The sequence below is a fragment of the Bubalus bubalis genome, chromosome X (genome assembly GCF_019923935.1).
Source record: "Bubalus bubalis isolate 160015118507 breed Murrah chromosome X, NDDB_SH_1, whole genome shotgun sequence".
NCBI lineage: Eukaryota > Metazoa > Chordata > Mammalia > Artiodactyla > Bovidae > Bubalus > Bubalus bubalis.
In genome coordinates this window covers 9,510,549-9,528,524 of record NC_059181.1, presented here as the reverse complement: position 1 = coordinate 9,528,524, position 17,976 = coordinate 9,510,549, and the positions used below count along the sequence as shown (strand labels likewise).

Genomic DNA, 17,976 nt, shown 5'->3' with positions numbered 1-17,976 from the left:
TCTTGGACTTATTTATCCTAAAACAGAACAGTTTCAGGAAAACTAACTGGAAAATTTGCAGTAAGTGGTAGGTTGTACAAGCCAATTATATATGTGGACAGTTCCACAGCTAAATATTCTTGTGCACCCCCTAGAAGTTTACCAGATTTCATCAGCACTTCGCCACCCTAGCAGGCCCCACCATACAGATCTCCAGCCTGGAGTTTACTACCGGTGTGCCCCAGTAAACTCCATCCTGGCCACAGCATCATTTCCCTACTGCTAAAAGGCACTCCAAGCTCTGCAGTGGTGAGTGGGCTCAGGGGGGATTATCCTTACTGAGGAGTCCTCCTTGGTCTAGAAGTGATCCTAGAGAATGCATTAGTGATGGATTTGAACTGTGAAATGGTTCAAGAATGAGCTCTGAGATTTGCTCCAAACTGCTACGCTTGAATCCTCTTCATCCCTCCTCCCATGACCCGGACGCCTTACTATACCCTCAGTTCATGGGTCAGGCACCCTCTAAATTGTTCTCGAGTTGAAGATCCAAGTTCACTGTGGATTTAAATCACAGAGGCCTGATGTATAGTTGTGCCCTGCCACTAGATTTGTTTTCTGATCTTGAGACAGCGTTTACTTTTGTTGGGCTTGTGTAATTGAGGTTAATCATATTTTATAACACCTAACAAAACTCTTTGCACACATTAGGTTGTTTAAATGTGTTCTTTAATTTTGATATGCACTAGTCTGTTTTGCTTAATTTTCTTCACTATATTATTTGTTTCCACAAATAAATTCATTTTTAAAATTAGGCATTGACAAAAATATATTCATATAGTAAAAATGTTTTAAATACAAAAGGATACATAGAGTTTCCCTGTCACTTGTTTTGCTTCCAAGTTCCCTTCCTAAAGTTGACAAAAATGGTCAGTTTAAAAAAAATTTTTTTTAATTGTATAGTTGATGGACAATGTTGTGTTAGTTTCAGGTATACAGCAAAGTCATTCAGTTATACACACATCTATTCTTTTTCAGACTCTTTTCCCGTGGAGATTATTAGAGAGTACAGAGTTCCCTGTGCTATACAGTGGGCCCTTATTGGTTATCTATTTTATATATAGTAGTGTGTATCTGTTAATCCCCAAGTCCTTATTTATCCCTCCCCTCCCTTTCCCCTTTGGTAACCATAAGTCTGTTTCTGAAAAATGATCAGTTTTTTGGAGACCCAGTGTATCAGAATCTGCATTTTAGTAAGGCCCTCAGGTGACTCATACGCACATTACAGTTTGAGAAGTGCTCTTCTACATAGTACAGGTTTGCATGTAGACGCTATTCCAAAGTTCATTCATCAGAGAAATTCTTTTGGGGCTCCTCCTTCATGCTATACACTGCATTAATAGAAGCTACACAGAAAAATAAGACTGCTTATGTATTTCTTACATTAATGTATTCAGCAGCTGTATAATATATAACTATGTAATTATGTTCATGTATATATAAGACAGAGATTCAGAGAGGCCAAGAAACCTTTTCAAGTTTGCACAGCTAGTCAGTGACACATGAAGATATGCACTTGGTTTCTAAAGCTGGTGTCATAGTACAAAGCGGGCCCATCCTGACCTTCATACTTTGGAAATCAGTAATTTAGTAGGGAAGTTTTTTATAATGAAGTGATTGGCTAAATGACCACCGAGTTCCTAAAAATAATAATAATGGTTAATATTTATTGGGGATTATATGCCGGATACTGTGAGTACTCTGCCAGCATTATTTCACTGAGTTTACATATTTGCCATCATTTTCTGAATAGTTAGACTGAGGCACAGAGGCCCCCACTCTCAGACTTCAGAGCTTATACCCTAACCAGTCTCCTACTCTGCCAACCATCGTGCCAACTGATCATCGAGCTAAAGAAGTGAATTCAATGCACTCTGGGTGCCCACAGTCCATTAAAAGGGGACTGGTATGCAAATGAGTACAGGTGGTAAGATGCTGAGATGGAAAAGATACCTGGGCCATTGGAGTCCAAGGGAGGCCGTGTCACTCTAAGATCATGATATTAAGGTGAGTTCACTTTATTTAACAGGAAAAATCAAGCAAGCAGTGAAGAAAATCCTTATGGCTCTGTGGACTTGAATAAAGGAGAAAATAATTCAGGATTCCAAAATACTGATGATGTTCAGACTTCGCTTTAGAAAAATCTTTTTTATTTCCTCTTGAGATGATTTTATTGTATGTAAATATTAATTTCACAGTACAGAACATAGGCAATTATAAGAATGTCATTAAATGTCAAAGCTCTGGCTCTGTTCAGGAAAAGCTGTCCAAAGAATGCATGCCTGAGAAGAGGGCATCTTCCCTTGCATCACCTTTAGTACTTGTTTCTGCCTTAGGACTTGACTTCTGTTTCCTTAAAGAGATATTTCTGTTTGAGAATAGAGACAGTATGTCTTTGGCCTCACAGGCTGTTCAGGGGTAATGGAAATGGAAATTTCCATTGTGTTGCTAGAGATGGATAAAAAGGATACATGGCAGGAGCAAGCGTGTGGAATCTGGACTGATGGCTCTTAAGGACGTGCCCGTGAATGGATGGAGCTGCGAGGTGGAGCCCGGCTTGCACTGTTCACTTGGGTTTACTTCAAGTGTAAAGGAGGACATGCTCTCTTCACGTTAACTTAATCTAGGTACTCTAGTGATTCTCCCCAGTAATGATTGGACCAGAACATGCCTTCTTCAGAGTGACAGGGCTACAGAAGAGAGAAGAATCCAGACAGCCATTGGAGGACGTTGCCTTTTTACTTTCAAGCTGCTTGGCCACCGTCTTTCTGACAACATCACACTAGCCCCAGGGGCCTCCATGAACCCCCTCCCGAGCTGCCATGATAGGAACTTGCTCCCGTTGCTCTCTAACTATGAAGTGCACGGGGACCCCAACTGAATGTTACTTCTGAAGTGGGCTCCCAGTTTCTTGACTCTTCTGTATTTGCCCATAATGTTTGAGTAGTGCTGAGCACAAAGCTCACAAAGACAATAAATACTTTAAGATTTACACACTCCTGTGGTCTCGTGTGTACTTCTGTGCTCAGCCTTCCGTGGATTCTCTCTGCTTTTCACTTCCAGGGACAAAGCTGCCTGGGTCTCCCAACTTCCCACATGTCTTGAAGTGCATCCCAATATGTTCAGTTACTTTATTGTATAAAGTGATTATGTCAATAAAATCAGTTGAAAAGAGTTGTGTTAAGAGCATCTACACTCTTAGGTTAGGAGCCAAACCTGGTAATGCTTTTACAAATCTCAGAGCCCCTAGTCCAGTTCTGAGCACAAAATCCAATACAGACCTGAAAACGTATAAAATGGATTATGTAGATTAAAATATCCAAACTCTACCTATCGGTTCACTTTATGTGGCGACCAGCATACTGTAGAGTAACTTAGTCAAGTAAGAAGAACTAGCAGCTTGTGCTCAAAAGACTGGAACTTCATGCTCGCTTTTAGGAAAGGGCTTTTAAAGGCAGCATTAGAGCTGAGGGTTGTAGGGTGCCTGATCAGCTTGAGGACATTCTTCTGATCAGCTGATGGTGAGGTAGGTTAGGTGGTATTTCAAGAGTCAGCATCATCAACCTTCTGGTTGTAACCGGTTTGGGGTCCATGTGCTGGTGGTCAGGATGCAGTTAAGTTCTTCCACCTGGTAGGGATTTTGCTGCTGCTGCTAAGTCACTTCAGTCGTGTCTGACTCTGTGCAACCCCATAGACAGCAGCCCACCAGGCTCCCCCGTCCCTGGGATTCTCCAGGCAAGAACACTGGAGTGGGTTGCCATTTCCTTCTCCAATGCATGAAAGTGAAAAGTGAAAGTGAAGTCGCTCAGTCGTGTCCAACTCCTAGCGACCCCATGGACTGCAGCCTACCAGGCTCCTCCGTCCATGGGGTTTTCCAGGCAAGAGTACTGGAGTGGGGTGCCATTGCCTTCTCCGGTAGGGATTTTAGTATCTGCCAAACAGCTCAAGCACATGGCTCAGGATATTATCTTGAGGAGGAACTAAAGTTCCTTTACTTTGCTTTATGGCTAAACTATGATCATTTTGTCTTGATTGACTGTTTTTCTTTGTTTCTGCATTTTCTCTTTTCTCTTATGAAATTTGCTCTATAGAATGCAGGGAAGGTCTAGGAAGCTAAAGATTTTCTACAAACAAGAGGCAGAGTGATGGGAAAAGAGGGGTCATCCCCAGGAAGGTCCCATAGAGTCCTGCTCAGTTTCATCTTTAGATCAAGTATATAAAAATAAGGAGAAGAAAGAAAAACACCCTTTGGCGGGGGGGACCAGGAAGACCTAGTTTGGGCATGAGAGATCTTTCTCATGGGAGCATTAAGTCTGTGGTGCAAGTCTCTGGTGGATGGAATCAGAGCCGCAAAGACTGGCACCCACTCCTGACAATGGGCCTGTTGAGAGGGAGGGGCTATGTTATTTGTTCCTTTTCTCTTGGGGAGAAAGGAACCTGGCACACAGTACCTGCTAAATAAATGCTCACTGAACATATAAATGCCCTAGTGGCTGTTTCAAAAGTTCCATGAGATTTGTGTGCTTCTGTTAAAAAAAAAAAAAAGGAACAAATAACCAAGAACAATCATTCACAATAGGTTAGGGGGAGTGAGATGAGTGTGAACGTCTCTTAAGGGAGATTGTTCTATCTAGAGAACAGTAGCGCCTTTTCACTGTAATAGAGCCCTTCACATAACCTTTCTCTCTCCCTTCTTGACATTACAGACATGACAATGACGGACTCCAAAATGATGAAAACCTAAGGGTTCAGCAGCAGGCCGTGAAGGTGGACATTCCCAGGAACAGTCTGAAAGCTACAGTACCTTTTAGTAATAGTCATGAGAAGCTAAAATAGGACTCGTGTACTTCTGTGTCAAGATAGAAGACGGAAAGAGAAAGTTCAGTTATCAAACTAGCCAGAAGTCCCCGGGCTCCAGACGCGAGGATTTTAAATGGTTACAGTAGGCCTCTCTTATCCCCAGTTTCACTTTTGGTGGTTTCAGTTACCCGCGGTCAACCACTATATGAAAATAGTAGAAAATTTCAGAAATAAACAATTCATGAGTTTTAAAGTGATGAAATCTCGTGACGTCAGCTCTGCTCCCCCAGGACGCGAACTGCCCCTTTGTCTGGCGTGTAATCCTGACTATGGTCACTTAGCGGCCATAGTTATCAGGTCTGCCGTCACAGTCTCAGTGCTGTGTTCAAGCGACACTTGTTTTACTTACTCCTGGCCCCAAAGTGCCAGAGGAGTGATGCTGGTGATTCGGAAATGCCAGAGAGAAGCCCTAAAGTTTTAGTTTCCTTTACGCGAAAGGGTGAAAGTTCTCAATATGGAAAGAAAAAAATGAATGCTGAGGTGGCTGAGATCTACAGTAACAATGAATCTTTTATCAGTGAAATTGTGAAGAAAGAAGAAATTCATACTAGTTTCGCTGTCTCACATCAAACTGCAAAAGTTCCAGCCGCGGTGCATTAAGTGCTTAGTTAAGATGGAGAAGGCATTACATTTGTACAGTTAGATGTTTTGACAGAGACCACATTCACATAACTTTTATTACAATATAATTGTTCACTTTTATTATTAGTTATTGCTTTTAACCTCTTACTGTGCCTAACTTATAAATTAAACTTGATCATAGGTATGTATGTATAGGAAAAACATATTATATATGGGGTTTGGTACTATCCTTGGTTTCAGGTATCCACTGGGGGTCTTGGAATGTATCCCCTGCAAGTAAGGGCAGAGTACTATAGAAAGCAACAATCTGATACAAGACCATGGTTATAATTGAATTGAAATTGATAATAGTTTGAGCAAAAGGAAAAAGGCATCCAGTTTTACCTTAGCATCTTTAAAAGTTGTCTCTGTGACACATAGTTAACATATTATTGAATAATGTTGTTTAACTTCAGTTGTATATTTGTGTACATGAGGACATAAATCCATTGTTCTGATTTAGATATCAGATGAGAACTGTATCATTTGAATTGAATTATGGAACACCTAATGGTGCCCACCACATAATGAGGTCCTCTAGGGCAGTTCGGAATGACTGCACAGAAATATCTGGGAGGTTATTAAAAGTACAAATTCTCAGGTTGCATTCAGACCTGCTGTACCAGAATCTCTGGGGTAGTTCCTAATGAACCTGTGTTTTCATAAACTCTCCATTTGATTCTCATGCATGCTAAAGACTGAAACCATTGAGACATGAAGGCAGGTGTCACCATTTCTATACTTGTTAATAGCATATTTAATTATCATGATAGTGGTGATATTAAGAAAAACAACAAGTATCCAAAAAGTAATTTTTCATTTCTGCTCAATCTTTACACATAATATACATCCTCTCTATTTTGCAATCAGAAAATGTGCTTCTGCTATAGGCTTGGAGGTGTAATACTAAGAGAAGCATAAACAAAATTACTAACTTGACCTAAATATCAAGGAAATCTTTTGTTTCCTACCTTGTTTTTTTCTAGATAATAGACAAAACAGCACACAGAATACCATTAAGAAAAACTAGCTAAATTACAACATCTGTGCTATGCTACTTTCCTTAAAAAGAATGAAAATGTTGGTCAACATTTATACTCATTCTCATCAGATCTTCTCAGTTCTTCTTCAAGGCTTGTCTTTTTCCCGAAGTGGTTCAATGGATGATAGGAGCTGCTGAAATGTGGGACGCTTTTCTGGAAGCTAGATAAAAGAAAAACCCAATGGTTTAGTTTATGAGGGTTCCGATTTAAAATAAACTATGTAAAATATTTATACCTCAGTCCTAAAACTAGCAATTCTTAAAATGTGGAAATGCTATAGACATTTCTTCTAAAGAGAAAACAAATAGAGCCCTAAGAATTGAGAAAGAAAATTAAGAGTATTTTTATTTATGTAAGATACGACTGCATACCTTGAAAACCCAAGAGAATTAATGATAGAACAAACCCAAATAACAAAGGAATTCATCAGGAGAGCAGTACATAAAATTAACTGACAAAATCAATAGTCTTCCTATATATATATACAATAACCAATTAGAAGATATACTGGAAGAGAAAACTCCATTTACAATAGCAACAAACCCCAATAAAATACTAAAAAAAAAGTACCCCCCAAATGAGGAAAACTTTAAAACGCTGCTAAAAAAACACAAATGTAGAATTGAGCACGTAGAAAATAACATTGGTTGTCTTTGAATAGGACACATTAATAACATAGAGATGATGAATCTCCCAAGTTAGAATACAAACTCCTCCAAATATGAACAAGCTTGTTTTAAGCTGAACAAATTGATTATCTAGTTTGTGGATTTTAAATATGCAAAATAGCTAAGAAAACTATTCAGAAAGAGTCAGACACAACTTAGCCACCAAAGAGAAAACCGCCACCAAGAGAAAAGGAAGTAGGTCTGACTTACAGGTGTCTGTTTCTGAGTGGGAAAATAAAATTATGACTACAAAAAGTGATAAAGAGTTTTGTGGAAAGTGGACACTGGGAAAAGAGTTTTGTGCATGGTCAAGATTGACTAAGTTTAAAATAAAATTTAACCAAATGAATTTAAAAGTAAGCTGGGCTTCTCAGGTGGTGCAGTGGTAAAGAATCCTCCTGCCAATATAGGAGACGCAGAAGACACGGTTCGATCCCTGAGTGGGGAGGATTCCCTGGAGAAGGAAGTGGTCACCCACTCCGGTATTCTTGCCTGGAAAATTTCATGGACAGAAAGGAACCTGGCGGGCTACAGTCCATGGGTTCACAAAGAGTCAGACATGACGGAGCAACTAAAAGAGCATAGCCACAACTAAGACTCGACACAGCCATAAAGAAATATGAACAAAATTGTTGGCACCTACAGTGCTGGTTTCAGATCACAAACACCTGAGAGCAGGGGCCCAGGGCCATCGTCACCTGCTCTGTAGCAAGTGTGCGCGTGCTCAGTCGCTTCAGTCCTGTCCGACTCTTTTGTAACTCCACGGACTGTAGCCCGCCAGGCTCCTCTGTCCATAGGATTCTCCAGGCAAGAATACTGGAGTGGGTTGCCATTTCCTTCTCCAGGGGATCTTCCAAATTCAAGGACTGAACCACATCTCCTGTGTCTCCTGTATTGCGGCCAACTCTTCACCACTGAGCCACTTGGAAAGCCCCTGGAGCAAGTGCCTCCGCCCAGAAGCGCTCCTTCGGTGGTGCCGCAACAACCAGCCAGATGCGCCTGCGCCACTGCCCGCTGCCCTCCCCTCGTGGGGCACTCGCCTCGTGCCAGCAGCTGTACATGATGTGGTAGACGGTGTCCGACGCCAGCTGGGGCCGGTAGAGCCGGTGGCCCTGGGAGACCTTCACGACCACCTGCGAGTTGTCGTACAAGTCGTAGGGCTGCTTCCCCAGGCTGAACACTTCCCACATCAGGATCCCTGCCCCGCGACGAGGGCGGCCAGCCGACAGAGGAAAGAGAGCCCACGTCAGAATGTACAGTTTGTTACGTGAGCTTCACGCGCCGCGTCAGGAAGGCTCTGGGTCAGAGCCTGGGTCCCTGGGGGATGAGTCCCAGCAAGAAGGGCAGGTTAGGGAGGACAGACTGGGCTAGCCCTTCTGGAGCCCCAGCTCTCTTATTCCTGCTCCCTGAGACCCCGACGCCCATTCTTGCTGGGAAACGGGGAGGCGGCCTGGGTTGCTGCAGGGGGAGGTCCCTGGGGCCAGGGCCCCTGGGCTGCTTCAGAGAGGCGGCGGCCCCGTCGAAGCCACAGTGACAGCCCCAGCTTCAAGCCTTAGAGCGAGGCGTGGAAGTCCCCGCCCTTTCTCTCTGCCTTGGCAATAATTTCCTGGCACTCACACATTACCTTTGGGTGGAAATTTAAGATAAAGTCGTGGACAACTTTCCGGCTTTTCTATTGCCTCAGTCCTCTGGAACAAAAAGAAGGTGGTTCTCCACCTTCTTGGCACCAGGGACCCATTTCGTGGAAGATAATTTTTCCCCGAGACCAGAGAGGGGGCAGGATGGTTTGGGGATGTTTCAAACGCATTACATTTATCATGCACTTTATTTCTAAGCTAATGCTGCCACTGATCTGACAGGAGGCACCGGGTCTCTGCCCTAGAGGTTGGGGACCTTTGTTCTAGAATACTTTGTGGGTCAGGTGTCCTTTTCAGAATCTGCTTAAAACCATTGGCTTCCCCTCAAAACAGTGAATGCACAGAATTTTCTGACTCATTTTCTGGAAGTTCACAGAGTGTTTTCTGGAAGTATCCAGAGTATGGCAGACTCCAGATTAAGGAACCGAGCTCTACAAGGTGGGCAGGCTTCTTAGCCTTTCTCAGTTCTGCTTCCCCGTCTGTAATATGTGGATATTTGCATGCCGCAAAGTTGTCATGAGGATTGAATAGGATGAAACACTCGGAGCATTTAAAGGACACTGGGGACATGTTAAGTTCTCTAAATGGTGGCCATTGTGCTGCCATACTAGCCCCGCAAGAGAATTCCAGCAGGGAACCAACCTCAAAACCATGGAAAACCAGACATATGTAAGAAGGGAGAAAATTGTTCTAGAACCATAACTGAAGTACTAACTTCAAAACTTTGACTTTTAGGGCCACAGATTTTATGAAAAATATTTATAGTCAGGCATTATTACAATTTGTGGGGACTGTGTGTGTGTGTGTGTGTGTTTTAAACGTTCTAAAAGAACCATCCAAAAATTTGTTGACTCCTTCACAACTCCTTGGAAGCGGGTCCACTTATCTCATGAATAATATCGTTGCTTAAAATGTCTGTGGGGCTCCTCTTTGAGAATTGCTTTCAGAGGTTCTGGTTTATTTTGAGTATCCTTACTAGGATCAGATTATTTAAGAATGAATTTAGTTTTTGGAAACAGCCAGAAAATATTTGCAGCCAAATTCTGGCACATAAAAGATAAGCAATTGACCTGGGTAATACAATTTTTGGTCAAAAAGCAGTTGTGACTATTACAAACTTTGATTTTTTTTTCTAAGAAATTTTTTGTTAACTTGAAAACAAAGTATTTTCAGAGTGTTATGGGTATGCAAATTAACCTGATTAATTGCCCTTTACACTCCGGAAATATCTTTGTACTGTATTCAGTCAGGGCTCTGGGGCCACCTTTAAGGGGCAGAGTAGTGGCTTGGCTGCCTGGGGTCTAAACTCCTTCTTGGTCTACTGGAGACATTCTGATTTCATCTATTTGTACACTGGGGCTTTGACTAAGATATATTTTAAATAAAACAATTTTCTGATAGTTAGAGTGGGGCGGGCCTAGAGTCTTATTTTTTTTAAATATCTTTTATAAGGCATATGAAATTGATACAAAGAGATTGAAAGTAATTTTGACAAGTTCATCAGCACAAAATGACATCAAGTATTCACTAAAATGCTCTTCGTAGTTTTTCCTTTTTCTGTATATTTCTTGGAAGTTTTTTTACAGTGAACAATACCAGTTTTATAAAAGGAAGAATTATCTTAAAAAATTATCACATAGAAAAATAAATGGCTAACTAAATTTTCCTTTGTTCAGACAGTCTCAGTTGTCATGTAGAAAGTCAAATTATACTTATGGACTAAGACAGGCATGAAATAGTTCTCAGTTGTATTTAATATATTCCATAACCTTCTGATAATTTGTAATACTTATCCTGGGCCCATCTGACAGTGATTTTAAACAAGCCTGACATTCCTACTGAGGTGGAAAAATACCAGAATATCTACAGAAGCACAATTTAAGAATTATCTCTGTTTTCTAATTGCTGCTGCTGTTTATTCGCTAAGTTGTGTCCAACTCTGCGACCCCATGGACCGTAGCCCGCTAGGCTCCTCTGTCCAAGGGATTTCCCAGGAAAGAATATTGGATTGGATTGCCATTTCCTCCTCCAGGGGCTCTTCCTGACCCAGGGATCAAACCTGGGTCTCCTGTTTGGCAGGCAGATTTTTTACCACCGAGCCACCAGGGAAGCAATTTTGTAATTATGTTTACTTAATTTCAATGCAGATCTTTTAATAAAATAGGGAAGGCCACACAGTAAGTTTGCTAGGTTTGAAGGTCATGCAGTCTCTTTGGCAGTTACTGCTGCAAGCACAAAATCAATCACAGACAATACATAAACCATATGTGCAAGGACACGGCAGCACTCCAGTAAAACTTCCCTTCTAGAAACAGGCCACTGGAATTGGTTCTGTGTCATGGTTTGCTGACCCCTGATCTAAATGATGAATTTTAACAAAGACACTAGCTGAAATTGGGATGGGCCAAAGAAAGTGCTAACTCATGTTTGGTGTTTACACCAGGCATGCCCCCTGAAATTGGTGAACTCAGAATAATGGTTATCATGCCACTTTCATGCAGAAAGTTGATGACTTCATTTTAAGCCCTTCGACGTTTTATACCTCATGCAAACTGGGTTTTAGTTTTCAGTGACTCCTTTTTGAAAACGTAAAATCTTTAATGCAAAAAGCTTTTAGCTCTTTTGATTTTTATGAGGAGGTGTTAGCAACACGCCAATTATACAGTAAGTGGCAGACATCCTAACACCGACCCAAGAAAGGGTCACCATCATCGTCTTCAATCCCTTGCTTATCTCTGGGTATACAGGTCATTTTGTAAGTGCTCAGAGGGTTTGCTGAAAATGGATGTTGCTGCTATGTGGTTTCCTGTTGTGGAAGCCAGCTTGTGAAATGGGTCTCATGTGGCCATATTCTTACCGAACGCCCATACGTCTGACTTGCTGCTGTATTTGAAGTAGTGAAACACCTCTGGGGCTGACCACTTGACTGGAAACTTTGTTCCTACGGAACTGACATACTGGTCATCAAGAACATACCTGCAGGGAAAAACATCAACACAGCCCTTACACCGCTTGGCTGTATCAAGTGGGAAGCCCTCTGCTGGCCGACGCAGGGCTTGCAGCCATCCAGTCTCAGCCAAGGGCCTCGATTTTCTGGACCTTTCACATTTTGAGCTTAGCTAGAGGCTGCTTATGACTTGTAAGCATTTTTTAAAAATGATATCTAGTTTTGAAAATACCAAAATATGAATGCAACGTATTTGGTAAATATAAAATATTAAAAAAACACATAAAAGTGAAATCACTCTGAATCCCACCCCAAGGATAGTCATTCTACCACTTAAGATACATTTTTGCTTATACTTTCCAATCTTTTTTCTACATATAATTTGAACAAAATTGGGTTTCTGTTGTACTGAGGTTTGCTTTCATTTTTCCTTTAACAACATATCAAGAACATTTCCCCCATGGTTATGTTTTCTTCTGCAGCATCATGTTTAATGGCTGAATAGTCTTCCCTCTTATGGGTTAATGTAATTTGTTTAACTGTGTAAGTTGCTTCTAACCTGCTGTTGTAAGCAATGATGGACAACAATATCTTATGAATATATCAAGATGATAAAAATATATGTTCAAGGATATGCAGTACACTTTTGTTTATAATATTTAGGGGCTCCAGAAGAGGAGCAGCTTTTCATAATGAATTTTGAAGAAAACTTAAAAAAAAAAAACCCACAGGTCTCCCTATGGTGTTTTTAGGGACATGTTTGCTAAATATAGGGCTGGATTTGGTCAACTCTTCAGATCTCTTTGAAGCTATATTATCCCTCCTCAGAATTACATGTGGTTATGTTGAATTGGCACAACTTTATAGCTGTATTTTGTCTCAATGGCAGGGACATCTGCTTGCCCTCTGGACTCAACTGTGGGCATTTTGAGGGCAGGGATTAACCCATTTATATCAGTATCTCCCACAGGGCCTAGGCATTAGGCACTCAATAAATGTTTGTTGAATGGAAAGGCTACCAGATATGTCTTCATTTCCTGTATAAAACCATGAAAATTGGCTCTAAGGCTTAAATAGTAAGAGGATTCAGAATTCAGGAAATGGAAGATTCTTCTTAAACTGCTCTCACAATCAAACTAACTTTTCAAATCCTAAAGTATTGCTAGAATGCCAAGAGAATCTGAGTCTACTGCCTTACCTGATGCTACAGAAAATTTAATAAATGACAAGAAAATTTTTCCTAGTGTTAATGCTGTGCCCATTTGAGCATATAGTATTAAGAAAAAACCAGAACAGGCTAAAGGAGCCATCATATACACACACAGAAACACACACACACGCACACATTCTCTCTCTCTCCCCACCCCCCCACCCCCCGCCCCAATCAAGGCTTTTAAAACTTTTCTTGTTCTTTTTTTTCCTGGCTGTAACAGGTTATATACGAATATTTAGGATCTTTTGTGGATTTATTTGCATTTAGAAAATATTTATCAAAGTTTTGAAAGAATTAAGAGAGCCTTGGGATAATTTCTGAAGAACAATCCTATTTTTATCAGTGAAGAAATGAGTGTTCAGAGGTAGTGTGAGTGAGGAGATCCAGGTTTCTAAGCCCCCAATTCAGAGCATGTTTTGTATCCCTGTTTAGATGTGAATGGAAATCCCTCTTTCATTGGTTGCCCTTTTGGAACCGGCTTACCTCGTCATCCCAAAGTCAGAAACCTTCACAGAGAGATCACTGTCTACCAAGCAGTTCCGAGCAGCCTTTAGAGGGAAAACAAAATTACCAATAGTGAAAATGACCAAGGATCCCCTGACATCAAAATCACACATTTTCCTTCTCTTTGGGACATCTGTCAGCAAAATCTAAGATATCACAACCCCAAATGCTGTATTTAAAAGGAAATATCTAGAGTATAGATGTTGTCTTTTTTCCTTTGCAATTTTCAATCTCTCAGAATGAAAATGTGCTCACAGAAGTATCTTCCCTCAAGCATTCATCCTTGTCAAACAGTATGAGAGGTATTAGACATGAAACACAGAACCTGAGCTCATCAACGAGAAGGGAAAAATCATATCTAAGGGTTCCCTCTCCATTGCTAGGACCCTGTGTGTTAACAGGCGCTTTGAAGGCATAAATGCAGCACTGAGAATCTGGAATGCACTGGCCTAGCATGCGTGGCACGTTTGCTGTTTAGCACCAGAAAATCTCTAAAGATCAATCAATACCAGTGCAAATCAAGCAGAATACTCTCCACATCCACCCTGACTCAAAGATGCATGCATTTCATTTCTTGTGTTTTCAGTTATCATAATAAATGATTGCTTTAGCACTAAATCCTTCCTGGAGTAAAGGTTAGCTTGGGTTAAAGGATTCTGGGAAACACTAAATTGACCAAAGTCTTTACTTTACATCTGTTTTCCATTATACCACGACCTAACTACATAGACCTTGATGGCTTCTTTAGAAATTCCTTCTATACTTGAAGTGTTTTATTTTGAGTTGTGATTTTTATTACAAAAGTGTCATGTGCTTAAGCAAATGAGCAAAATATTGGTTGGTCAAAAAGTTCATTTGGGGTTTTTTGTAACATCTTATGGGAAAACCCAAATGAACTTTTTGGCCAATGCAATGTAAGTGAAGATGCTCTCTTTGCCATCCCTCCCAATGGCCCCATTGCTGGAGATGGGAGCTGGAGATGGCTTTCTTTCCTTACCAAGTCCCGATGTATGAATTGGTGGCTCTCCAAGAAGGCCATGCCTTCACAAACATCATAGCACATTTCTAAGAGCTGGGAGGGTTCAAGTCTTTTTCCATGACTCTTCAGGTAACTCAGTAAGCAGCCATTGGTTATATATTCAGTCACTATGTATATAGGGTATCTCTTTGAACACACTCCGTAGAATTTCACCAGCTTGGGATGGTTGAGTTTCCTGGAAACAACAGATATTCAAAGTTCAATACTGAATTTCCATACTCCATTTTCCAGATGTCCTGAAAAAGAATCACTGTCAGATTTTTGTTTGTTTTAATTTCTGCCCTTATACTGGAACAGAAGAGAGGGGAAAGTTTAGGATCTGATTCTGGGAGCATTAGCCTTTGGAGGCAGAAAAAAGCTGCCTCCTATTGGACACTGACAACCTCAGCATCCATTAAGCTGCTTTGGGTGCTTATTCAACTTTCCTGCAGAGAATCAGGGAAGCAGGGGTCTGTCTAATACCTCAGAAATCCTGCTTAGTCTTGTAGCATCTTGAGAACTTCTATGACTGATTTGGAGGAAGCTATATCCTAAGAGCAGTCACTTCTATTTTAAAGCATCTAACTGATGTCTAAACATTTCATTAAAAAAAATAGAATATGAAGGTAAAATGAAAACAGTTGTCATATTAGAGAAGTGAGATTGGTTGTGATTTTCCTTTCTTTTAAAAAAGCTTCATTTTGAGTTAGGATGTCATTTTTTGTTAATAGATTAGAAAATAGTAACTACATGACATGGGCTTCCCAGGTGACTCAGTGGTAAAGAGATCCGCCTGCCAAGCAGGAAACATGGGCTCCATCCCTGGGTCAGGAAGATCCCCTGGAGGAGGGCATGGCAACCCACTCCAGTTTTCTTGCCTGGAGAAGTCCATGGACAGAGGAGCCTGGCGGGCTATAGTCCATGGGGCCACAAAAGAGTCGGACATGACTTAGCAACCAAACGACAACCACAACCACGTGACATGGCACTTCTAGTAGGTCCCCACAGCTATTATGATGTTCATCAATTACTCCTTATGTAATTGACCTACTTTTATCAATTAACAGGATGATTCTTTTCTTTTCCATTATGGTTTATTACAGGATATAAAATATAGTTCCCTGTGCTATACAGTAGGACCTTGTTGTTTATCCATTCTGTATATAATAATTTGCATTTGCATTTTGCACCCCAAACTCCCACTCCATCCCTCCTACTTCCCCTCCCCCCTGGCAGCCACAAGTCTGTTCTGTATGTCTGTGAGTCTGTTTCTTTTTCACAGATAAGTTCATTTGAGTCACATTAGATTCCGCATATAAGTGTTATCATATGATATTAGTCTTTTTGTGTCTTCACTTAATATGCTAATATCTAGGTCTATCCATATTGCTGCAAATGACATTTTTCATTTTTTATGGCTAATATTCCATTATATATTCTATGATATGTGGACTCTTGATTCAGGCCTTACAGATGTTAGGGACAGTCCTGTTAGCATGAATGTCCTCTCATGATGAGGGCTAAACAACAATTCATCAGAAGAAACTTACGTCATGGTCTGGGCCTCCTGGAAGAATTCATCTTCTGACATGGAGCCCTCCTTGATCATCTTAACAGCAACATCATACTGCCCCTTCCACTTGCCCAGATGGACCACTCCAAACTGGCCACTTCCCAGCTCCTTCAACAGGGTAATCTCTTCACGTTTCAGTTCCCAGATTCCTAATAAAGCAAGACAGGCACTCTTTAGGATAAGAATAGAAGAGTTTGAGGCTAACAGTTTCTCAAGTGACTTCCTCTCCAGTGAGACTTTAATATTGACAACATGAAGAACAGCAAGACTTTTTTAAAAAGTTGCTCACTTAAAAAGAAAACTGTTAGTTACGTGATCTTATGACCTGTTAAACCACATGACAATACCACCAGAACAATATTGTTCCTGAAGTTGCTTCAATTAGTGACAAGAAAGATTAGAGCAACCAGAGGTATGTTGGAAAGACTTGATGTGTTTAGTGCTCTTAGCTTGGTGAAATAACATTACATATTCTTATAAAACAAATTAAACTCTGATCCGGGAGGGTGTCATTATTGTAAATTTACTGGGGAAAAAAAAGGAAGACAGGAAGCAGATCCCTGTTCAGATAGTGCCAGGGAGGGCCTCAGCTCTAATATATTCATTAATTTTCTTGAACAAACTAAAATCTTTTCTATCCTCCCAACCTAATTTTGTAATCTCCCTAGCGTACCAAAAAGATGGATCCACTGCCTGTCCTTTCTTATTCTGGGAGTCTGTGCCTGATCATGGGGCTAGTTTGCAACCTTGTGTACTTATGATAATGACACTCTCCCAGATCAGAGTTTAATTTGCTTTATAAGAAAATGTAATGTTATTTTACCAAGCTAAGGGTACTAAGCACACTAAGGATTCTTTACTGCTGAGCCACCAGATATATAATATATAAAAATGTATGTATATATACATATAAATATATATATTTTTTTAAACCAAAAAAGATAGGAGTTTAGGAGCACAAGGGCAAGGGCATGTCCATACCGCTTCCCAAGGACACAGAGATGGGAACCTTATTGGCCTTGGTCGACACAGGGTGGCGGAGTCGTGTGATCATGCCTGCAATGAAACCAGCAACATTATCATCACATGATCACATTGAATCACATCACATTACATAACATTGGTTCACATCTCTGCTTCTGCTGTCTCTAGAGGAGCTGAAAAAGCACAGAGTTCAGGATGTTCTCATGCAGAAAGACAATCTATTCTGACCATATTCGTCCTGTAAAATTAATTTGCTTGACTTGATTAATTAGTTCTATTAAAGCAAAAATTAAAAGTGTAAAACTACTTTATGTGATTTTTAAAAATCTCATCAAAATTAGTTTCTTGATGGAATCTATTTAAAAATTTTCCCCATTCTTGCTAACTTTTCTCATTTTTGATTATTGTGTTATTAGCTAGCCATCTGGAGAAGGCAATGGCACCCCACTCCAGTACTCTTGCCTGGAAAATCCCATGGACGGAGGAGCCTGTTAGGCTGCAGTCCATGGGGTCGCTAAGAGTCGGACACGACTGAGCGACTTCACTTTCACTTTTCACTTTCATGCATTGGAGAAGGAAATGGCAACCCACTCCATAATTCTTGCCTGGAGAATCCCAGGGACGAGGGAGCCTGGTGGGCTGCCGTCTATGGGGTCGCACAGAGTCAGACACGACTGAAGCGACTTAGCAGCAGCAGCAGCAGCAGCACAGTGGATTTACAATACTATATTAGTTTTGGGTGTACAACCTAGTGATTCAATATTTTTATAGATTATACTCCATTTAAAGGTATTAGAAAATAATGGCTATATTTCCCTGTGCTGTATAATATATCCTTATAACTTGTTAATTTTATACATAGTAGTTTGTAT

General features: G+C 40.7%; 2 protein-coding genes across 6 annotated transcripts in view; one reads left to right on the top strand and one right to left on the bottom strand.

Moving 5' to 3' along the window:
• ACE2 (angiotensin converting enzyme 2) overlaps positions 1-3,028 on the top strand; it is a 50,851-nt gene extending 47,823 nt beyond the window's left edge. For both annotated transcript variants that reach the window (XM_006041540.3, XM_044936630.1), the window contains exon 19: positions 2,066-3,028. In XM_006041540.3, the coding sequence (XP_006041602.1) occupies positions 2,066-2,174 (109 nt within the window). In that variant the 3' untranslated portion in view covers positions 2,175-3,028. The remainder of the gene's footprint in view (positions 1-2,065) is intronic.
• Positions 3,029-5,386: 2,358 nt separating this feature from the next.
• BMX (BMX non-receptor tyrosine kinase) overlaps positions 5,387-17,976 on the bottom strand; it is a 44,924-nt gene continuing 32,334 nt past the window's right edge. For 3 of the 4 annotated variants that reach the window (XM_006041541.3, XM_044936628.1, XM_044936627.1), the window contains exons 13-19: positions 17,102-17,176; positions 16,098-16,269; positions 14,527-14,743; positions 13,509-13,573; positions 11,723-11,841; positions 8,269-8,426; positions 5,387-6,720 (exon numbers count right to left, since the gene is read on the bottom strand). In XM_006041541.3, coding sequence (XP_006041603.1) covers positions 6,646-6,720; positions 8,269-8,426; positions 11,723-11,841; positions 13,509-13,573; positions 14,527-14,743; positions 16,098-16,269; positions 17,102-17,176 — 881 coding nt within the window. In that variant the 3' untranslated portion in view covers positions 5,387-6,645. The remainder of the gene's footprint in view (positions 6,721-8,268; positions 8,427-11,722; positions 11,842-13,508; positions 13,574-14,526; positions 14,744-16,097; positions 16,270-17,101; positions 17,177-17,976) is intronic. The other variant, XM_044936629.1, reaches the window with a different exon arrangement.